At 32.1% G+C, this 25,769-nt stretch overlaps 1 protein-coding gene across 1 annotated transcript in view; it reads right to left on the bottom strand.

The window, feature by feature from the left end:
• The window catches only part of Mondo (MLX interacting protein mondo), a 105,356-nt gene extending 81,211 nt beyond the window's left edge, over nucleotides 1–24,145 (bottom strand). Inside the window, exon 1 of the mRNA XM_067278020.1 lies at nucleotides 23,743–24,145. Within this exon, the coding sequence (XP_067134121.1) occupies nucleotides 23,743–24,050 (308 nt within the window). The 5' untranslated portion in view covers nucleotides 24,051–24,145. The remainder of the gene's footprint in view (nucleotides 1–23,742) is intronic.
• Nucleotides 24,146–25,769: the final 1,624 nt, after the last annotated feature.

Genomic DNA, 25,769 nt, shown 5'->3' with positions numbered 1-25,769 from the left:
CAACAATTTTTATGGCCATTGAATAATAAATTTGTTTTTTTTTTCCTCACAAGAAAACACAACTTTCCCGCCTAAACTGTCCGTATATGTGCGTGCTGCTGGACGGCGGTCATCCAATCAGTGTCCTTGATATGCTGGTAGCTCTCAAGTAAATCCGCTGCTCGTCCACTATTGGTCCAGATTCAACCAATCTTGTCGAGACACAAGTCACCAATGACAATCTGTCTCATTCTTTTACCATGTTATATGAGCCTCTTTTAGCATGTTATACGAACACAATCACAATTTTTCTGCCGTGTTATACGAATCCATTTCATATGAACCCATGTTATAGGGGGTCTACTGTATATATTGTCATCCTTCCATTCCCTATTAAAACCACCAAGATCTGGTATTTGCCAAATTCTATTTGATGAGAAACTGAGAGTTCATTATAAAGAAGTAAAAAGAAAAAAAAACATTGAAAAGAAATCCAAAGAGAATGTTTTACCCACTTGAAAAAATTAAAAAAGAAATTGGATGGACATATTGAGAGAAGTATTTAGGAGTGTAATGGGATAATTGATCATGATTATGCATCTGCAGATGTATTATGTATTAGAATACATAGCATATTATGTCATTGGCTTTGTTATAAAAATATTTTAAAATTTTACAGGTTGTGAAGTTTGTATAAGGCATTCACCAAAGATGAAAGTTATGAACATGTGGCACAGTTGACTAATCTCAAAACAAAAAGCAGATTCACATATCCAAATACTTTTCTTTTTTCACTACTTAATCAAATTTAACCACAATTATCAGTCAGCATGCTTAGTGATGACATCATGAATGACATTTCAGAAGCACTGTCACATTAAAAAAAATCATGTTTTCATGTAAAGCATATAAAAATGAAATGTAAAATATTTTGTACAGTACTTCTAAGGTTAAGGTAATTTGCCAGATACATAACATGAAATTGTAAGGCATTTCAAAAGAGAAATGAAAATATTCCAAATTTCTTTCTGAATAAAGCTGTTTATTGATATTGTATATATATATACACAATACCAATAAACAGCTTTATTAAGTTTTAGTATATATATATTATTAAGTTTAGTGTGTGTGTGTGTGTATGTATATGTATATATATACTAAAACTTTTGCAGAAAAACTTATATGCCAAACCCAAAACTGTTGTCAAGTGCATACAGAATAAAACCATTCATAAAAGACACTTCTAAATAATGGACACCTTTATTTACATTTTACGACCATTTTAACTACATAAAATGAGCATTTTAATATTTTCAGCAGGAATAAAAGACATTTATTCTTATTGCCTAGTATGTAATGATTTATAATATTGAGAAACATTAAAAACATTGAAATAAAGACAAACTCATCACTTCCAATCAATGTCTGTAATTAAGAGGTTATAATACATCACAAAACTTTTACAGGGACAAAATTAAAAAGCTTTCAATGTTTTATGAGCTTATATTACTTTGGCTATTAAAAGTAAGTTATATTTTAAACCTTTTTAGAGTAAAAACATGTCAGTTTAATGAAGATTTTTTTAAAATTATATACTTATTCTATTACTTTTAGATTGTTATATGTAAATTATACCAATTTTATTGGTATTAACACAAATTATAGTTCAATTAGTAATTGTTGCTAGTAGTAATCAATGGTAAAAATTGGACTTCTACATCGTCGCAACATCTGGTGGATACTTGGTAAGCTCAATTTCGCTAATGTCCTTGAATGGAGAATGGTATCACCTGTATTCTTACACCCTAGTGTTAACTTTAAAATGCTATTTTATTTATTCAATTAAATAACTGTAATGCACTCTCATCAATCCAAACTATTGTTTCTTATGAATAACCAACAAGTCAGATGTGTCTTAGTCAATTTAAAAGAAATGCAAGTTATCAATTTTAACTGCAATTTTGAGCTTATCCAACAACTTTTCCTTTGTCTAAACTTCCTAAATATATTTACAAAAATCTGAAAAAGCCTTTACATGCAGAACACATTTATTTGTCATCATGATTTTTAAGGAAATTACATATATATATGTCTCACCTTTAGTTGTCTCTTGAGTTTTGTACATCAACTCAAGAATTAATTGACAATATTAATCATTCCTGTGAGATCTGGAAATCCCCCTGAATGTAAAATTATAATAATTGTTCCCTATTTTGAATTGAAATTTTTCCTATTATAAACATCCTGCCTAAAACGGACCGGTCGCATAACTGTCAACTATCCATTGTTCTTACGCTGAGTACAGATCATCTTGCAACTTAAGTTTATAGTTAGTGCCCGAATTCGCCGTATTGTTTCCAATGCCGGGAACACCTATGGCCTAAGCACATTCACGTGACCAACTTTCCCAGCAAAAAGCTATATAAGATACTTCCTTCCCCCCCTCCAGAAGAGTCAATCATCGATTTAGATCGAGTCGCAATCTTACCCTTTGTGCCTACGGAATATATTTGATTTTTGTGCCTCAAGTGCCACTGACCCTTCCCTTTTAAGGAATATTTGATCATCGTGACCAACAGCATATTTGAAATACTGATTGTCCAAGAGGCATGAAATCTATTTCTGTGAGCTCTCTCTCTCTCTCCTCGCGTGGTAGGGATTTATAGCTTTTTATAGGTCCACCTTTTTTGTCGGATTTTTGTAACGTATATTTTGTTTTCCATTAAATCGTTGTTATCCTGTTATATGGTGTCTTGTTTGCTCGAATATTCGCTTATCGCCTTACCACGACTCCACCTTCCCTCCTACACTCGACCGGATGAAAAGTAGTCCCGTCCCTACGGGATCCCTACCGACAAATAAGCCTTCTCTGACATGTAGGCAAGTCCCTCCGACTTGTTAGCCAAAATTAGACAGAGGTCTGACCTCGTTGTCCCACCTCAATATCCACATTCCTACTTAAATTTTTATCTTGAAAGCCAATACATTTCTAGTAATTCTTCTTTTCTATAATGGCTGTTTAGAGAATTATTTAGAAGCTGACTAGTAATTTTGGCATATGATAATTCTCTACAGTGAATAAGAGCTAAGCAATTGATTTTATACAAAGTTTTATATAGACTTTCAATATCCAATATTAAAGGTTTATATAAAACTCTGTTAGCAAAATCATTAATGTCAATTACTTTATTTAGTGCTTAAGTTCTTATTTCTATCTGGTAGGACTATCTTTCCCACTAATAACCATTCTGACTACATTGCCACCTGAAAGTTATCTCAACACTAGGGAACCCTTCAAACATCAAATATACTACAAAAATTATCCATTTTAATATATTTTTCTATTTAAAATTTATTTATTCTATTCTATTCTTCCATTCTATTTTTCTATTTATTTTTCCAAACTTATTTTAGCAATATTATTATTATTATTATGTTGGGTTTAGGGGTTATACTCAGTTGACACAGGTGGCTATGTACTATGCCAGACCAGAGTCAAAGCACAGCAACCAAAACAAAACAAAAATTAAGTGTGTCAGTGTGTGTCTGTATTTAGGAATTTCCTAACAATAATGACATATATGACATATGTCATATATGTCATTATGACAGTATATTCAATGTAGTAACCTTCTGTAGTGTAATGTATGTATTTCTATTCAATTGTAATGTTCCCAGGCTTTTGTGTAGTGTGTGTGGTATGACACCTGTGGAGGAGAGAACAACAGGTACAATAAGCACCCTATCCATCCTCCACAGATGCCTTATTTCCTGGGTGAGTTCTGTATACTTGCTGACTTTTTCAGTGAATGTGTTTTGTGTATTGTGAGTGTTTGAAACGAATGTCTATAATGTATGTGATTTTATTGTGTTTGTCAATGAGTGTGATGTCTGGTCTGTTGTGGTAAATTGTTTTATCTGTGATTATGGCTCTGTCGTAGTACATTTTGTGCGTGTTGTTTTCCAATACTGTCTGTGGAATGTATTTGTAGTATGGCTCGTGGATGTCTAATAATTTGTGTTTCTTTGCAAGCTCTTGGTGTATTATATTTGCTACTTGATTATGTCTGTGTAGATAATCTGTCTGTGCCAAGAGCTTGCAACCAGAGGTGATGTGTTGTATAGTTTCTGGCATGATGTGACATTTTCTGCATGTGTCATTTGTGAGTGTTGCATCTTTGAGTATGTGTTTTCTGTAGTTTTTAGTATTTATGACCTGATCCTGTATGGCAATCATGAATCCTTCCGTCTCCCCAAAGAGGCATCCCCGAGCTATCCAGTAGTTTGACACAGTTTTGTCAACAAAATCCTAGGCCAGATCATAAGGATGCCTGCCATGGAGTGCCTTTCGAGCCCACGATTGCTTAATGGTGTCTATGCTTTTTATATGTTGTGTTGTGTCCGTATGATGTGAGTGTAAGTTTAATGGTGTGTTATTTAAGTCTGCTAGAGTTAGTGCTTTATGTAATTGTGATGTTTCTTGTTTTTTTATAGAAAAACTCTCATAGTGACTGTATTTGTTTATAGTGAAGGTTAACTATGTCAATCAGGCCACGTCCACCATCTTTACATGGAAGGGTTAATATTTCTATGGCAGATTTAGGATAATGTTGTTTATGCTTAGTAAGTGTTGTCCTTGTTTTCCTTTAGAGTTGCTCAAGGTCTGTGTGAGAATAGCATTTAACCTACTTTGATATTCTTTAATTAATCTTTGCTTTATTTATATATGCTCTGTTAGTATGTTAAATACTTGTAGAACTTGCCCTTTTCCATGAATTCAATAACATCTCCATTTCCAAGTGCAAAATCTTCTTTCTTCAGGACTCCTTTTTCTATGTGAAGTGTTTTGCATTTGTCTAGGCCAAACTCCATTTGTATGTCCTTGGTGTATAAATGTGTAATTTGTAAAAGTTGATGAAGCTGTTTTTGTGTGGATGCATAAGGTTTTATGTCATCCATGTACATGAGATGTGATAGTGCAAACTATGTTGTTTTTTCATGTCTGATATTGTAGCCATACTGAGTGTTGTTTAACATGTATAATGGGTTCAAGGCTAGGCAGAACCAGAGAGGACTCACGGAATCTCCTTGAAAAATTCCTAACCTAATAAATATTGGTTTGTTTGTATAGAGGTGTTATGAACCCTGAGATGTAGTGTTGTTCTCCAGTGCTGCATAGTGTTTTGGAAGAATGCAATGAATGATGGATGTATTTTGTACATGTGTAGAATATGTAGCAGCCAACTGTGTGGAACACTGTCGAATGCTTTTCTGTAGTCTATATATGCCATGTGTATGTTTCTGTGTTGTCTGTGTGCTTGCCGTAGAATGACTGAATCTATGAGTAACTGTTCTTTGCATCCCCTGTGATTTCTACGGTAACCTTTTTGTTGTTCCGTTAGAATGTCGTGTTCTTCAATATGTTTGTATATTTTGTTTGCAATACAGGATGTCAATAATTTGTAGAGTGTTGGAAGACATGTAATTGGTCTGTATTGTGTGGGGTCAGTGGTATTGTGTTTTAGGTTTCATGTAGGGCCTTGAGTAAGAAATTTTGGCATGTCTTGTGGATTGATGATGATGTGTGTTAGGTGTTTAGCTAGTTCCTGGTGCAGTGATGTGAACTTTTTGTACCAGAAATTGTGAAATTGTCTACACCAAGTGTCTTCCAGTTGTACGTTCTGTTAATAGCATAGTGGATGTCACGTATGTTTATTTCAGCACAGCGCATAGTTGGTATGTTGTGCAAGTTTCTGTTCTCTGCCTCGATCCAGCCTGCATCAGCATTGTGTGTGACAGCACTGGACCAAAGAGAAGACCAATAGGTTGTGAGTTGTTCTTCTGTTGGTGTGCCACTGTGCTGTGTATCAGTGTTTGTTTTGTTACCAATTTAAGTTAAAAGACTATAGTAATGTAAATCTTCACATAACATTTTCTAATAGTAAGTGGATAAATGAAATAAATTTCAGATTCCTATTAGATGGTCTGACCTGTACAATCCGTCAAGTCTTTATCACATAAAGTATGTCTTGCCTTTAAATACATTGGCTGCCGAAGAATAACTTTTTATCACATTTATTCATTTCTAGTTTATTTATCAAGTAATATTAATAAAATATATAATAATAATAATAATAATAATAACTCTCCCATGGTCACCACCTGGTCGTGGTGGGAAAGCCCAGTAATTTTACTGATCCATAGGGCAATGCAGGCTGGAGCACAAGCTCCTGGTAGGTACACCCATGCCAGTAAGGTCTATGGGGAGAAATGAAGCTAAGAGTGACCACACCCACATTCTGTGAAGATATTTATTATGGTGATAACTAGATCAAAGTGTGATACCGGCTCGGACGTCGCCCGGGTTAACAAGGTCTGCGTTCGTGGGTTAGGCAGAGGCTCACGTTCGAAAAATAAGCCACAGTCTCCCCTGGTTACCGGTGGCGAAAGCAGCACCGGCCCAAGCATGGCTACTGCAATGCCCTCAACAGATGTGAGGAACCAACCCAGCCTTGGTGTTTCTGTGGCAATGCATCCACAGACCACAAAGGCTGGAAAACCACGCCACGGATGAAATGAACGGTAGAAATGAATGAGTTTATCATCCGTACTTATTACACCATCACAAAACTCGAAACAAACATGACAGCATACAGACAACAACTACACCATAGATTCACACAACAGTATCCTCACCTCACTGTCACCGAACAAAGGGTTGTTGATCAAAAAAGAACAATTATACACAACAACCTTATTCCAAAAACAACACTTGAACTTATCAAACAACAGGTTGCTGATCAAATACATCAACAGACAGAAACATCTAACATTAATGAAGATCATGTAACCTGTCAGGATAATCCAGCAACAAGCATTGATAATAACACACATACAACAATTACCACTAATGATACTACAGACACTTCCTCATCCATCACTGATAACATAGACATGGATTTAGTTAATACGCTCTCACTTATATTTCAGGAAACACTCACTAAATATACAGGCACAGATCCCACACAAAGACCACGAATACCAAAAATCAACACGTCGAAGGAAGTAGGAAAAACACTAAATTATGTAAACACTCACTTACTACCACACTACATTCATTCAATTTCTACACTCGCAGACATTCATACATTAGTTTATGCTGGGGCAGTCACAGTAGTGACACACCATGGACTGAAAGTACAATCACAGACAAATACACAGAAAACACAATTCTATCACAAGCCTGCCTGGCAGAGAAGAATAGAAATGACATTAGACAGCAATTAGGCAGGCTGACACAATACACTAAAAACAACATAACACCCAAATTAAGGATACAGCTCAAAAACATTTTCAAGAAAATAAAAACACACACAAAACATGAACATCACAACACACGCATTACAGAATACATTGATACACTAAAACAAAAACTTGCTGCCAAAGCACGTAGACTCAAACGATACAAAACATGTACACTACGAAAACAACAAAATAAATTATTTACAAACAATGAAAAACTCTTTTACAGACAAATTAATAACAAAGCAAACACTGATACACAGCACAGTGGCACACCAACAGAAGAACAACTCACAACATATTGGTCTTCTCTTTGGTCCAGTGCTGTCACGCACAATGCTGAAGCAGGCTGGATCGAGGAGGAGAACAGAAACTTGCACAACATACCAACTATGCCCTGTGTTGAAATAAACATACATGATTTCCAATACACTGTTAACAGAACACACAACTGGAAGACACCTGGTGTAGACAACATTCACAATTTCTGGTACAAAAAGTTTACATCACTGCACCAGGAACTAGCTAAACATCTAACACACATCATCATCAATCCACAAGACATGCCAAATTTTCTTACTCAGGGCATCACCTACATGAAACCTAAAAACAACAATACCACAGACCCCACACAATATAGACCAATTACATGTCTTCCAACACTCTACAAATTACTGACATCCTGTATTGCAAACAAAATATACAAACATGTTGAAGAACACGACATTCTAACAGAACAACAAAAAGGTTGTCGTAGAAACCACAGGGGATGCAAAGAACAGTTACTCATAGATTCAGTCATTCTACGGCAAGCACACAGACAACACAGAAACATACACATGGCATATATAGACTACAGAAAAGCATTCGACAGTGTTCCACACAGTTGGCTGCTACATATCCTACACATGTACAAAATACATCCATCACTCATTGCATTCTTTCAAAACACTATGCAGCACTGGAGAACAACACTACATCTCAGGGCCCATAACACTTCCATACAAACAAACGAAATTTTTATTAGGCGAGGAATTTTTCAATGAGACTCCTTGAGTCCTCTCTGGTTCTGCTTAGCCCTGAACCCATTATCCAACATGTTAAACAACACGCAATATGGTTACAATATCAGACACAAAAAAACAACACAGTTTACACTGTCACATCTTATGTACATGGATGACATAAAACTTTATGCATCCACACAAAAACAACTTCATCAACTCCTACAAATCACACATTCATACACCAAGGACATACAAATGGAATTTGGCCTAGATAAATGCAAAACTGTTCACATAGAAAAAGGAATCCTGAAGAAAGAAGATTTTGCACTTGGAAATGGAGACGTTATTGAATCCATGGAAGAAGGCGAGTTCTACAAGTATTTAGGATTCCAACAGGCCAAACTAACAGAACATACACAAATAAAGCAAAGATTAATTAAAGAATACCAAAGTAGGTTAAATGCTATTCTCAGAACACAGTTAAATGCAAAACACACAGTTAAAGCAATAAACACATATGTCATCCCAGTACTCACATATTCTTTTGGAGTTATACATTGGACTCACACAGATCTTGAGCAACTCCAAAGGAAAACAAGAACAACACTTACTAAGCATAAACAACATCATCCTAAATCCGCCACAGAAAGATTAACCCTTCCACGTAAAGATGGCGGACGTGGCCTGATTGACATAGTTAACCTTCACTACAAACAAATACAGTCACTGCGAGAGTTTTTCTACAAAAAACAAGAAACATCACAATTACATAAAGCACTAACTCTAGCAGACTCAAATAACACACCATTAAACTTACACTCACATCATATGGACACAACACAACATATAAAAAGCATAGACACCATTAAGCAATCGTGGGCTCAAAAGGCACTCCATGGCAGGCATCCTTATGATCTGGCCCAGGATTTTGTTGACAAAACTGCGTCAAACAGCTGGTTAGCTCGGGGATGCCTCTTTGGGGAGACAGAAGGATTCATGATTGCCATACAGGATCAGGTCATAAATACTAAAAACTACAGAAAACACATACTCAAAGATGCAACACTCACGAATGACATGTGCAGAAAATGTCACATCATGCCAGAAACTATACAACACATCACTTCTGGTTGCAAGCTCTTGGCACAGACAGATTATTTACACAGACATAATCAAGTAGCAAATATAATACACCAAGAGCTTGCAAAGAAACACAAATTAGTAGACATCCACGAACCATACTACAAATACATTCCACAGACAGTATTGGAAAACAACACGCACAAAATGTACTACGACAGAGCTATAATCACAGATAAAACAATATACCACAACAGACCAGACATCACACTCATTGACAAACACAATAAAATCACATACATTATAGACATATCCATTCCAAACACTCACAATATACAAAACGCATGCACTGAAAAAATTAGCAAGTACACAGAACTCGCCCAGGAAATAAGGCATCTGTGGAGGATGGATAGGGTGCTTATTGTACCTGTTGTTCTCTCCTCTACAGGTGTCATACCACACACACTACACAAAAGCCTGGGCACATTAGAATTGAATAGAAACACATACATCACACTACAGAAGGCCACTATATTGAATACATGTCATATTGTGAGAAAGTTCCTGAATACAGACACACACACTGATACACTTCTTTAATTTCTGTTTTGGTTACTATGCCTTGACTTTGGTCCGGCATAGTACACAGCCACCGGTGTTAACCGAGTATATCTCACTTAACCCAACATAATAATAATAATAATAAATATGAAAATAAACTAAAAACAAAATTAAATAAAAATAATTTTAATGTCTTAATTTTAGGCTTAGTTCACACAGAGGATGAATCTGTAGAAAAAAAAGAGAAAAGATGAACAAATACTCTGTTGGCAGTGATATCCTTTTCTGTAAATTTTTCTGTTTTGCAAATTACATGAAGAATGATTCCATTCAGAATGTTATTTGCATTTTAACCACTCAGCAGTGAGGGACGTATATATACGTCGAGGGCGATCGTGTGGCAGTGGTGAGGGACGTATATATACGTTAAATTCTTTTGGGGGTATCACCAGAATCTAGCCAAAAACTACCGCAAAAAAAAATTCACATAAAAAATGAATTATGTAACAATAAAAAAAGACTTTTCTTTACTAGACATAACTGTTTACAAATACTTTTTCTAAAACGGAAATGAGAAAAATTGCGTGAAAAAATACTTTAAAAATTTTTCGGGTATATTCTCCACTACTAAGGGGTAGAACCATACCTGACTCTCCCACTGCTGAAAGGTTAACACATTAACCATAACCAATAAAAATAATTTTTTTGTCCCACAGGCCTAATTTTCCTTCTTTTTTAGAAATTTTTGTCATTATCATGTAGAACAATTGCAATAATAAAATTATTCCAGGAATTCAAAAATGAGTTTATTTAGGGTGAATGAATTTGTTTACTCCAAATAGAGTAGTTTTTGAATTCATGGCATAATTTCAATACAATATATAAATAATGAATTATTCAATATGGTAAGTTTAAAGATTGTATATTTGAATTTCTAGTTAAACTAATTTATTATATAATAACTATTTTTGTTATTCAAGCTACTCAAATTAAAAGTTTACAGTGAATATAAACTGCATAGTGGATATTCAAAATTCAAACAAAAGCCTTTGTTGGCAGCAAAACAGGTTACTCTAAAAACTAGAATAAGACACTTTGATAATTTAAAATTCACAGTTGACAGCTTCATGAACAATTGTACAGAAATACCAAGCAGTGACATATCTACCATTGTACAATCTTGTGCAATTGGACTCTTATGCAACCTTTTACAAATTGGAATTGGAACAATTTGTATTCAAGCCTGTAAAGTTCAATCTGCTGATAATAACTCTTAAAGAATCGAGACATTTCAATATTAAAAGCATTTGGTTTCCTCAACTGAGCAGCTGTCTAACTTACTCATTTCATAAGCATTATATTTTTGCAATACAGGTACTCCTCACTTTACAACCTATCTACTTAACAACCACTCGCACTTACAACTAATCGAGTTTCAACCTGCAATTCGGGGAATCCCATTTCTCAGCTTAAGTGCCGGTCAGTGGCAAATGGTAACATGTGCACCAAGCGTACTATAATAGGCTAATAGCATACTATAATAGTCTTTTGATGAATAAATTTGAAGTTTGTTGCATAATTTGTATAATTTTACGATGATCCTATATTCCCGGTGCAAGCTCCTCACTTATTGACCAATTCGCTTAATGGTGTAGTCGTTGGAACAGAACTCGGTTGTAAAGTGAGGAGTACCTGTAGTTACATTTAATTATTATTTTTTAATACAAAAATTGTTTTCTAATAATTTGTATATTCCTTTTTAATGATTTAATATGAAATCCTTCTCATTATGAGAGGTTTGTATGTAGGCTGAACACACAATGTTTTGAACAAGACAGTATTTTTTTCTTTTTTGTTTTGTTCTGTTCTAGCAATCCTGCTATTTTAGTAAAATTTTCACTTTTGTCCCTTTTTTGAAGATCAAATTTACTTCTCTAATTTGTATATTAAACACATTTGTATGTTGTATTCTGAACTCATGATTTGTTAGAAAATGTTTATTCTACATTAATAATATTAATAAATTTAAATAGATACTACTGAGGAAGAAATGCCATGAAATACAGCTAACAGAATAGTTTCAGAAAATTTACGAAACATATATGAACAGAAACCAATGAAATTTGACAGTTCAATCAAAGGAGCTAATAAAAGCAATAATAAAAAACACTTAAAGAAATTGAACAAAGATCAAGTTGAACAGAAAAAAAATCAATGTATCTCACAAATAAGTCAAAGTATTTAATGAAATGTACAAAAATGATATTGAATTCTAAGATTTTAAATAATAAAATTATTCCTTTGTTTTTCAGGAACTACAACTTCTGTATAAAAAATATTTTCACTTGTGAATTCCCTGTGGTCAAAAGAAAAGTCAAAATTAAATATTGAAACCATGAAAGCAATGCTAATTATAAAGCAAAACTACCATTTATAATGAGTTACATTTTATGATAAAATTGCAAGTGATCAAAACTTAAAGAAAATTAATTTATCTGAAAAATATTCTTGGTTTGACTCTAGGAAACCTTCTACATTAACTACCTACCTAACTATTAAATTTTCATATTATTGTAATAAAAAAAAAATCACATTTTGTTTTGTCACTAATAATGTGCTAACAAATTGTTAGTAATGTCCATATAGGTCTATATTTCTTGATAAAATTTTAATAAGAGAAGGCTTGTATTTATTAGCTGTAGCTTTCTCCATCCCATTTTGGTATCAAAAAAATTATGGTCAGCCTATGCTCAAATATTCTCAAATGAAATAATTAATTTAAAAAATTTTTACTTTTAGCCTATAAAAATTAGTGTGGCAAGGGAAGACCAGAAGTTGCTATGTGCTACTTTTCAATAAAATCAGAAGTTTATCATGTAACTATTGTCATGTAAATCTCAGTGCCCTTTATAAACAGGTAAAACCATTCACATGAATATACAACACAAGGAGAAAAGTTGAAATTTGACATTTGGCATATGAAAGATACTTGCAATTAATAAGTAGTTTGCCTGAAAGGCTTAAGACCAACATATACTTTCACACCAAACAAGTTAAAATAACAAAGAACAAAAGATAAAATTTAAAAAAAGGAGAATGGATGTTAACTAGAGACAAAACATTAAATTTATAAGTTCCTTTTTTATTTATATTTCTGAAATAAGAGCCTGTTTCAGGTGCTCATGGTTAAATAGGCATATTCTTGATGGTCATTACAAATAGCGTCAGATTTACATTTACAAATAGCATCTAAAATTACACCTTTCTCTGCTTTTGATAAAACAATTCTTTCTTAGTACACTGTTTTATTTATTAATACAAAAAGATGGCACAAAATCTTACTAAACATGCAATAGGAAGGGAAAAGTGCTCTGGTCTCCCAAAAAAGTGATCAGTGATCAGGCCCAAAAACAGAGAATGGTTGCAATGATTATGGCCATGGTCACCTAGTTTTTTTGATAAAAATTTCAGTTTCAATATCTAGTTATTTCAACTTTTCTCATTTCTAAATCTCCCTGGGTAGAGATATGTGTGTTGTTGGGAGGAAGAAAGCATAAGCAAAGCATACTTTAGGAATAACCTTTTCCTTCTACAGAAAAATCTATCAGTTCAATCTGACAGTGTTGTAGCAAAAAGCAATAGCACCTGAGCAATCTGGCATGTCTGGCCCAGACAGATTTGTTCCTATCACTTTGCTAATAATGACAACACTTGCATTTGAGATGACATCTAATCCCAAAACCCAAAAAATGGACATTTCTTTTTATTAAACAAAATAAAATTTTAAATGAAAACATAAGATTATAATAAAGACCTACATAAAGTAACCCTGTATTTTTAAAGAGTTTGCACCAGATTTTCAAATTATACTGTATAATGATAAAAGAAAAATTTACAATTATTCTAAACTACTTATAATTTTATAATTTTAAATGTATCAGGCTGTTGTGGAAAAAATTACAGAACATCCAATGAGAGTCTATTTTGAAAATGTTACAAAGAAGCCCACTCATAGATAGTTATAGCACTGCACCAAGTATAGTATTACTTATTATTGTTACTTAAAGAAAGTGTGATGATAACTAGAAATGTGTTACACTACAAAATATAAAAATATTTACAATGGAAAATACAAGAAGAAAAGTTACTGAAAAATAAGACAATGGATTATGCAAAACATCCTAAATCATCTGCGTGCACAAATATTTGTTTACAAACATATTAAGTGGCAATCCACAGGATGTATTTTAGCAAATACAGTAAATTTGAACATATTTCTACATTTAAAATGTTTTACATATCCAAATTTCTACTTAACACATTAAGTGCCACTTAATAAGCTCAGCAATTCACCCAGGCAATGTGTTTCACAAATGAAACACACAATACACATTAAAGTCTGTTGTGTATTACTTTGAATCAACACTTAAACCATATAAACATAATGGAAACACTGTAGTACAAAAACTTGAACACTAGGCAATTTTCATAATTAAGTTTATTTGATTTAGTTAATGATGAAAATTGCCTAGTGATCGAGTGTTTGTACTACAACGTTCAAGGGACAAAAATAATTACCGACACAGTTTCAAGATTACTAAAATAATGGAAACTGTTAGAGCATAGCCTTTGGGAATGGAAATTGTACTTGGCCCAGTAAATTTTTTTAATGATAGAATACTAATAGAAATTTAACTTATTTTTTTTATAAAATATGAAAAATATACAAAATTTGTCTCTTCTAATGTTTTTCTTGCACAACGAACATGAATAAGTACAATATCATAAATATATAAAGCACAAAAACAAATATTTGAGAAAGAATCTTTATTTTATTTTAAGGAATAAAAACAGTAGGTATATAATTTAGTGATTATTCTATTTTTCTTCAATTTGTATCAGTCCATTTATGCAATCTAGTCTTTATACATTTATGTGGTAAATGTTCTGAATTTAAAACCTGATGAGAATACAAGATAGCAAACATGATCAAAAAAAATCATTAAGGCCATGTGTTGCAATTCTGCAACTTTCCTAAAAATCAAGAAAAAATATTTTTCAACAATCAAGACAAAATTATATTAAACAGCTATAATTTTTGTGCTATTTTGTTCATAAAACAAGTTTAAAGTTAACTGTTGCCTTATTAATTTAAAGTTAATAGAATTGACAAACAGTATAATGAGAGAATAATTCCTTGTAAAACACCCAACTGATCTTTCTTAACTTCATTCAAGAGTGATAAGGAACTGGAAAGCAATGTAAAATAAACTCTATTAGTTATTAAAATGCTTTATGTAAATTAAAGCATTGCAAAAGCTAAATGCTACCATGGAAGCAATATATTTAAGTTCTCTCAGATATGAAAGTTATCAAGTTTTACCTTAAATAGTTTTATAATTTAGGTATTCTTGAAACCGTGTTTTCTTATATGTTGAGCATCAAACACAAGACCATGTTATTTATTAAACACTTGGCACTTTTCCACTTCTATTAGTTGAGTCCATACTGAATGCGGGCGAAATGCCCGAACGAGTGCAATAGTATGGACTCAACTAATAGAAGTGGAAAAGTGCCAAGTGTTTAATAAATAACATGGTCTTGTGTTTGATGCTCAACATTAAATAGTTTTCCTTATAATTATTTTAGTACATCAACTTTATTACAAATATATTTTAAAATTTCATTATATATACTTATATATAACTTTTTATAAAACAACTTCTATACTCCTAAACTACTGGAAGACAATCACATTAATTCAGTTATTGTAATTATCTTCTTTTTATGCATATTCATTATTCCTACTAAAAGAATATACACATCTATTAATAGTTTAAAATTAAATAACTCACTAGTAATCCAAATCAAACACAGGAAAGTTTTGTGTTTGGTTAAAATTTTCAAAACCATTCATTATGTTCTATCTTCAGACCATAATTATTCTGAAAAATGTTTAACCAAAAAATTCTCTAGACTCCTTGATTTTAATTGTTAGTGAGTTATTTAATTTTAAAACTATTTAATATTGTCAAACTTTCAGTCATATATCAAGATGTTATAATCAGAGCTTGCTGTAGTTAAACTTTGTGTATGTGTGAACAATAATTTGCATCTTCTGGGAAAAAAAAAGCCTGAAGAATTGTTACCTTTAAGAAAAAAATTTTTGATTAAAAGCAAACAACAAATATCTGGCACAAATTTAAAACAAGATCCTGCAAGTTTTTTTAGAAAATTACAAAATTATTTTGGTTTTTCAAGTTATCATCATCTTACTAAACTCAGCAGATTACTACATATAAGATACCAGTTAATGAAACAATCTATATAATGTAGTTATTAATCAAGTTTTCTCTATATTATATAAATATCTTTTGTATATTATGTAAATATGTTGGAAGTTTTGAAACTACGTTAATCACTATTGTTTCTTCTCACTTCATCCCTGTCATCTATGTTCTTAATCATGGCTAATTCTGTCCATACATATAGACATAAGCTTATGCAGGCAAATAACCCTTAATATACACAGTTTTGATCAGTGTGGGTTTCAGTTAATGTGGGTCTGTTCTGAGGGAAGTTCAACATTGCCAGCTCTAAAGAGCTCAGAGCTAGCAATACTAAACCAATCCCTTTTTCCCAATCCTGTACACAATTAATTAGTAGGGAAAAGTAAACTTTAGTATTCTAGTGCAGTGATCTTATTTAGATAGTTTAATTTCTATTTTCACATTTAGTATAATTTCTGTAAACATTTTGCTTTAATTCTTTAGTTTTTACAGAAAACTCTAAGAAGAAAAAAGAAAGCAGCAACTATACAAGTGATGCTTGATAAATATTTTGCTTGATTTTTAAAATATTTGTGATTTTTGTGTGAAAAGATGTGAAAATTATTATTTCAGATGACTTCTTAATAACCTAATTCATAAATTAATTCATTTCTCATTTATTTGTAACTTTGATTTGTATAGTTTCAATATAAGCATATGTGATATACTCGTAAAACAAATTAACCACATGTATCAAGGATTATCAGTACATGCAGTTGGCGTACCTTGCCAGTGAAGCAATGGTGATCCCCATAATAGTAGTTAAAACAAATTTAACTGTACTGCTGTGAATAAAGCCCATATTTTGATATAAAAGTTGCAAATCCTTGTATGATTTCAGTGCCTTGGGATATGAGTGATCTATGCATCATACCTGCTTGAGTTAGCACTGATTACAATTAATCAACAAAACTTGTCTTTCCTACAGAAATAGGAACCAGATTACTAGAAATTGATAAAATTATGTAAATCAGCATTATTGACTGATAATATGAAACAAAGACTATACCTGTTTTGTTTTTGTACTCCTATGTAAATATATCTAAGGAAGTTAACTGAGTTCAATCAATTTTACAGGAAGTAAAGAACCAAAGTTTGCTGACCCAAAAATTCTTATAAAGTTTATTTTTAATGAAACGAATATTTCAGCTTAAATAATAATAAACTTTTTGTGAAAAGTTGGTTAATGTGGTTACAGTATGTAAAACCAACTGCAATTAGTCTTATAAAAATGAAAATTTATAATTTACTAAAAATTTATAAAATATATCAATGGAATCTTATTACAATTATATTCATAATAAATGTATTTTTAATTCAGATGACAATAAATATAAAGTATTTAAAAAAAAAGAAATTATAGGCCTACGAAAGTTCTAAAGAAATTTGTGTCAAAGATGAAATATGGAGAATATCAATACTTGTTTGCACTAAATCAGCGTTTCTCAAAGTGGGTGATAACACTCCCTTGTGGGTACTGGATGCTTTCAGGGGGGCAGTAGAAGGCTCAAAGAAAATTAGGGGGCATTAAAGAAATCTAGAGAGGCAATGACAGACAAAGTCTATCTATAAAAATCTGACAGAATATATATAAAATGCTGAAATTTTATATATTTTTTATTTTTTATTGAAGGTCACAACCTGAATGTTTCTAATACATTGACTTATTATTATAGCATGAATGAACTTATTATAGTAATATTATTGCATAAATATGCTAAAAATGAAATTAAATTGTTTAATGATGTGAATCTCCAGTTTCAAGGCAACGACTTAAACTTAATTAAAACAAAAAATATTGTTGCTGCTTTCGTAGCTAAACTGCTACTCTACAAAAGGAATATTGGCAGACATAAATTTAATAACTTCTGCAATTTATCAGCAGTATCCTCCAGTAACGATGACTTGCTCATTTACTGTCAAGCATTTGGAGAACCTCCACAATGATTTTAAGGAACGATTCTAGGACGTTTTAAACATGGACATACCAGACTGGGTGTTGGATCCTTTTTCAAATGTCAACACAGCAGGATCATCCCAGTTAGAACAACTTATAGAAGTGACAACAAACAAAGAACTAAAAATTAAATTCAAGAATGGCTGCCAAGAATTTTGGCTGCAGAAGCAAATCTCCCAACTGTACCCTGAGTTATGGTCAGTTGTTCAACAATTTCTGATAGCATTCCCATCATTGTATTTGTGTGAATGTGGATTTAGTGCTGTAGCAACGTTGCTAACTAAAAACAGAAATCGGCTGCAAGTTACTGAACGCGGCAACTTACAGCTGATTTTAAGTGAATTCGTGCCTGATATTAACAAACTCGTCAAAATGCATCAGATTCATCCTTCACATTAGATAAGTTTTAAATTCAAAGCCTTCTTTTAATGTTAATAAAAATACTTCTAAATATGATTAAGTATGAGTTTTATTTCCTCTCATTGAAACATTCTTTGATCTCAGAAATAGGATATGGATCACACCCTATCTATCCTATCCATATAATAATGCATGTTTAAACATATTTGTAACTGTTTTTAAGATATGCAACAGATGGTAATGTAAAAAGGCAAGTTAAAAAATATGGGGGCACTAGGAATTTTTTTAATCTCAAAGTGGGTGGTGGTTGAAATAAGTTTAAGAACCAGTGCACTAAATGAATGTATCAGGTACTCAACAGTGACTAATTATTGACATAGTAGTAAAGCTATCACTTCTTCAGTTTTGATTCTGAGACTAAATTTACTCTCCAGGCTTGAAGTTTAGTTATCATTTTTTAAGATTATTTAAAATCTAATTTTTAAGAAATAAAATAATGCCACTTGTTAGGGACTTCTACAATTTTTATCATATTTTACACAAAAACGTTTAATTTCATGTCTGTTTTATGCAGTTGTGTATTGCTTACTTTTACTAAAAAGACAAACTGTTCAGTAAAAATAAGCAATGCTTTTGTCAACAGGATTTTTATTTCTTTTATAATTCATGATTATACTTTGAGTAATGCAAGAAATAGAAATGAGAATGGAACTTATTTAAAATTAAAATAAATTTTAATTTTATGTCAAGATTCTGATTTTAAGTTGGTCAGAATTTCTTAAAATCATTAGCAAACATGAACAATTCAAACATATTGAATTTCTAATAAAATTACAATGAAATTCTTTCTTCTTCCACATACAAAAATACTACTTGATAAAATACAGGTATCCCTCATACAACACAGAACTTCTACAACATGGCTTGAAAACTGGGGTAATCCCCTGTACAACATGGTTTTCAGTTTTGCTCTAACACAGTTTAAGAATCTGAGAAATCCTCTGTACAGAATTTCACAACTTTTAAGTGCAAACTCCTTTTTCTGATATTCCTTTATTCAAGTAAGCATGCATGTTATCTCAAATTTGCCCACAGATTTTAAAATATTGAAATTAAAAAAAAATTTTTTTTTGGTCGGGTTTAATGAAAACTGATAGTGCAACTTTTTTCTTCCTTGTTCTAGCTTTCCTGTCAACCAGTGTCGTCATCGCTTTCAGACTTTAGCCTTTAAGACTGTCACTGTGTTTTGTTTTTATAGCTTAATCTTCATATTTAGTAAAGTTTATTTAAATATTTTTAGCTAAGTGTTATTAACCTTTTTTCAACACAGATAAGTAACCATTCATAAAAATGACAAACCAAATACAGTGGTACCTTGATACTTGAACTGTATTAATATCATCTTTATATTAAACTTTTAACTTCTATAGTTATTCTCACTCAACTTGTTGATCCTACTGCTTGTTGCACACAGGATGCCATTTCTCCAACTTGCACATTTACAAATATTTCTTCTTTACATTCAGTCTATTTCATTGATAGCTACTTAGTCTAATTTAACTGTCATCTATTCTTTATCCCAAGTGCTCTGAGCTATAACCTTGTTGGTTGAGAACAGTTGAACAAAGATAAAGTTAACTATACTTAGGTATTCACCAGACAACAACTCAGACACATATGGACATGGGCCACACATGCACATGGTATTTTCATGCAGTGAAATGATAAAACTGCAAGACATCAAAAATATGTTGACCAAATGGTCAATGAAATTAGTGATGGATCAAACTTTTATATTTATAATGATATATTTTGATGTAATTTTATTTGTGTGCTATAAGGTGTTTTATTTTTTAAATTGGAATAATTTTAAAAAATTTAACCTCATTATGCATGTGCAAGTTGAGTAGACAGACTGTTCTGTTCATTTGCACGTGATAAATTTCTGCACTGATTACATAATTTGTGTACACTTTGAATAGGTCATAAGAATACAAAACAAATGGATCTAAAGTCTCTGTTAATATTAGTCTTTGTTGGAATTAACCAGGGGCAAAATCAAGAACTCTTAAGAAATAAATGAGTTACCACAAAACTAGTTCTTGAGAACAAGCAATAAATGTAATTTGTTGATAACAAGAATAACATAACACAGCACTACCAATTTTTCTTACAGAATTAATTAGTAACTAACCAACCTAAGTATTCAAGAACAAGTTACCTAACATTGTTGATAATTACAGTTAACAACTTAATTAGGGTATTAAAACTCCTTGAGAAGTCAGACATAGTCTCTGTATTACTGTAAAGCAATTAAAATTTCCAATAGAAAAGGAAGACACTAGTTCTCAGTACTCAAATTAGCTTGTTCACTGGCATGAACTCATAAAGATTGCATCTGAGAACTCAGTATTTACATACCTAGCACTAATTCTCAAGAACACTTTAGAACCAAATAGTTCACAATTCTTGCATTCAAATACACTCATGGAATCATGGATCAAATACACTGGATTAATTAAATTAAGGCTACTAATAACACTTCTTTTTTAGTGAATGCAGAAGTGATTTTACTATAAAAATGAACATAACTGTGTGAGATTTATCTAATATAGTTTAAGTATTTAAAAAACAATACTAAAACATATTCAAAATAAAAACTTGCAAAATGCAAAATAAAATTCAGCAGTATATGATTCTGATTTTACACAGGATTAGCTATATTATAGATCAGACATGACAAATGCGGCTCTTTTTGAGTTACAAGCGGCTCTTGCTGAAAGTGTTAATTTCTGTTTTTTACTATTATTTTTACAATTTTATATTTATAATTTTGTGAAAATATGTTTATTAAAAAAATTCAAGATTTGTTTTATATTATATTTATATTATATAATAAAATCGCGTGCCTTACCATACTACCTGCCATGACAGTACAGAACTGCGGCTCCCATGTATTTTGCAAAACCTACATTTTGGCTCCCACTGAATTCTTGCTTGCCCACCCCTGTTACAGATTATTATTAAATGTTTCTAACTAAAAACTAACATTTTGAATTATGATAATCAGTAAAACTTATTTGTCTTAAAAACTACAAAAAAAAATGCATCTACAGGGTGGGGCAGAAAGGACAGACGTTTTTGAAATGGCTACAACTCACCACCAGGTGGAGTGACAGGTAGCATAAAAGTAGTGAGGTCTTTCTTAGCTTTGTTTTTTCAGTTGAAGACACGGAGCCATGGACAGTAGAATATGGTGTGTTTGCATACGACTGAGGAAACAGTCGTACGCAAAGGGGATCGCTCAGTCGTGTACATCTGATAGGAATACGTTCCCACATCCTTGCATACAATGGAAATGTATTCTCATCACACAATGAGACAATGGCCCATACAGCTAGAGCATCAATTGACGTTATTTGTCATCCCTTCCCTGGTTGTCTCATTTCCAGGTCGGGTGACATTTGTTGGCCTCCTCGTTTGCCCAACCTATCCATGTGCAATTATTTCTTGTGGGACACCTCAAGGCAGATGTATACAAGCATAAGCCCATTCTTTGCAAGAACTGAAGGAAGCTATTTGCGTGGAAGTCACCAAAATCGCTCCAGAAATGCATCACTGATAACGGACACCATATAGGAAATGTTGTTTTCACACTTGATTCTGTAAAATGCTATTTCAATATGAACTCACATCTTCCAACAAATATCTTTTGTAGTAATAATTACAGATGTTATGATTTTTTAAAAAATGTCTGTCCTTTCTGCTTCACCCTGTATTACATCAATTTTAATATTGTGTATATCTAAGAGTTAAAAAATTTATTATTAAAAATTAAGATATAGTTAATAAAACATTAATTCATAAACTACATCTTCATTTTTCTGGAAATTTTTATTCCCCCTCCTCCTCTTGACCCAGTTTACCCAAGTTTTCATAACCCCCTCCCCTCTTCGAACATCCAACAAAACTAAACCGCCCTCAAAATCTATCACTTTATGAATAATAAAATGCATAAACCATGCATTAATGCATGTATAAAATTTAACGAAATAAAACAGACGTCCATTGAAGTTCAATCCTCCCCTCCCCTTGTCTGATTTTATTGGATCTGTCATAACCTCCCACTGGGGGGATATCATTTATGGACACCCCTTAAGCTATAGTTTACAGATTTATATTGAATAAATTGAAACTTTCTAAAGCTAAACAACAAATCTTTTGCACAATTTTCAAACATTTATAATGTAACTTTTGAATAATTTATTAAAAAAAATAATAATAATTATACAGAATTGCAATTTAATAACTAAATATAACCTTAATTTCGTATAGTAATTTGCATCAAAAATGAGTGAACGTATTAAGTATTTAAATATTTATTATGCATATAAAAATATGTATAATGTATACAACCAAAATAATTATATTTTATATTTATTTGTTCACTTCTTACTAGTAAAAAGACAATGATAGTAAAATAAAATTTTAAATCCTTCATTTTCTGTATTTTTTGAATTTATAAAATTTTTATAATTAATTCCATAAAAAAATATAAATTTAGAATAAATATGTACATTTTAAGAATAAATATGTAAATATGCATTTAAGAATAAATATGTAAATATGCATTTAAGAATAAATTTAATGAAATTTCCACATCATCAAGCTTAGATGTATCTTAACAATACATAATAAATTTTTTAATAGCACGTAATTAACAACTTATTCAGATTAAATCTGTAACACAAGACTATCACAATAATATATGGCTATAATCTTTCATTTTTATCTTTAATATTAAATTCTTTTGCAAGTAGCTGGTATTTAATTTCAAAATAAAAATAATCTTCAAATTCCTATTAATTCTAATATAAGTAAACAAACAGATTATTAAATTAAAACTGCCAAATTAATGCAAAGAAAAATAATTGATTATAATTTTTATATAATCTGGAATATTTGATTTGTTTATTATTAACTGTGGCACTTTAAATGACGATTAAAATATTATATCTGTACACTTTTTAGTGACGCAATTTATTTGTACCCACAAAATAACATTAAATAACTAATTAAAATGACCGTTTAGTAAGAATATTTTTGAAATGTTTGTGTAAAGAAAATGTTTATATATTAGAAATGTTTACATAAATTTTCAACAGACCTGTAAGCTAGCGACATGCACTGGAACAGCTGAGTTAAGGAGACTTCAATGGAAATAGAATGGGAACTTCTTGGCCCGAAAGTGTATATTTCCTTCTTTGTTTCTTTTGGTATATCTTTAAATTGAAAGTCATTGGAAGCTTCTTGATCACAATCTGATTCGTGAACTACGGAAGGAGAGTGAATTTCTTCTGTCACCTCATTATCGTCAATCTCGGACACCATAAAATGGCCCGAATGAATCGTCTCTTTTATGCTCTTCAGCATCCTTTTCTTATCATCGGGAGGCATTTTACTGCACTCCACCATTTAGTCAGATAGATATTATCCATAACCAACTAGCATCTTCTCATATGAGAAAGAAGCCATTTTGTTTGTGATGTCACACCTGATAAAAACACAGATAGTCTTATTATTAGAGATGCCAGATTACAACAAAATTAGCCAAATATATTTCATTCCCTCCATAATGTGTAATACTGTATTTTAATAAATATTTTTAATTTTTTAATAATTTTTTAAAGAAAAACGTCACTAAGAAAATAATAATTTCAATTTAGGAAGAGAAAAAATTGTAAGATTATTCTATAACATATGCCGACAAATTCGTTCGGTCAGGCCCACAATGAAGCGGCCGGAGGAACACGATCTAACATAACCGGAAGGACCACGCCGAAAAATTCATGATGTTTTCCGATCTATCCTAATTAGATTCCGGTTTCCCCAGAACAATATACTGCTTCCTTGTTCGGTCATCCGGCGTACCCTCAATGGATATAAAAAAGGCTCTTTTGGTACTCATATGAAGGAAAGACCCTTGAATGGATTATTCCATCTTTTATTGTTCGTTTCTTTAATGGAATAAAGTAATGAAAAATCTGTCAAGAGAAGATGCCTCCCGCGAAGACTTTCTATAAAAAAAATATCTGACTAATTAGGTGGCAGTTTGTTTGTTTGTTTTGCTAATTAAGTTATGGTAACGCGTCACTTGAGCGATCTGCCTAGGGGAGATGCCTTCCGAGAGGTCTTTTAAGGGAAACTGGCCCCTATTTAGGCGTTACAGACGTGGAGAAAACCCGGAAAACTCCACGTGGCCAGCCCGTCCGAGCGAGGCGCGAATCCACGACCGAACTCCCAGTATTCAAAGTACGAAGACCGCTTGGCCACTGGCGGGCACTATTTAGATGACAGACATAGGAGAGGAAAAAATCCGGAAAAATCACATGTTTCTATCAATTAGGCGAAAATCCGGAACCAACATCTTTTATTCCTGCTAAAAGCATAAATTATAAATGGTAAAAAAATTGCAATTTATGATTTCTGTTTGCGTCTTAAAGGCACTAGGACTTTTCAATCATACTAATTAATAATTCAGTCTGGATCACAATTGGAGTAACCGGATATCTAAGACAGAAGACAATTGAAAAACTCCTAAGATTTTTGTTAGAATACTTTATAAATACAAAAACTTGACCATATACACCAGTGGCGTAGCGTAGTGGGGGCGGCAGGAGCGGCCCGCCCCGAGCGGCACTTTTAGGGGGCGGCAAAATTTTACAATAAATAATAATATCTCGTAAAAATACCTAAATAATGGGGAGGCTGACACCCACGCCACTGATATACACCTTTATCAATGCATACAAAAGACGAAGAAAAAAAAAGGTGAACTAAAAAACGAAACCATATTACAAAGTAACTCGCGCAAAAGAACTGCGCATGAACAGTAAATCATTTATACAAGACGTTTGATTAATTATGTGTGACTTATTAACATATTATCAAGCCAATGTATATTACAAGACTTCAGTTAGAAATAATATCTTACTACAGTTACAATTAATACAACATTACAATTCACCAACAGAAATTATAACTTTTCAATACCAAATTCCTTAATAGATGACGTCATATATAAAAATAAAAGAACAATATTACGCGATCGCGACAGGCCCAAAATATCGGTGTAAACTCTGTCGCAGATTGTACCTTTGTAAGTTATTTTCATATTTTCCATCTTTGTTTAAA

This window comes from Centruroides vittatus, unplaced genomic scaffold, assembly GCF_030686945.1.
Source record: "Centruroides vittatus isolate TY-2023 unplaced genomic scaffold, ASM3068694v2 contig_1168, whole genome shotgun sequence".
NCBI lineage: Eukaryota > Metazoa > Arthropoda > Arachnida > Scorpiones > Buthidae > Centruroides > Centruroides vittatus.
The sequence above is the reverse complement of the archived record's forward strand: the minus strand, read 5'-3'. Positions and strand labels throughout refer to the sequence as shown.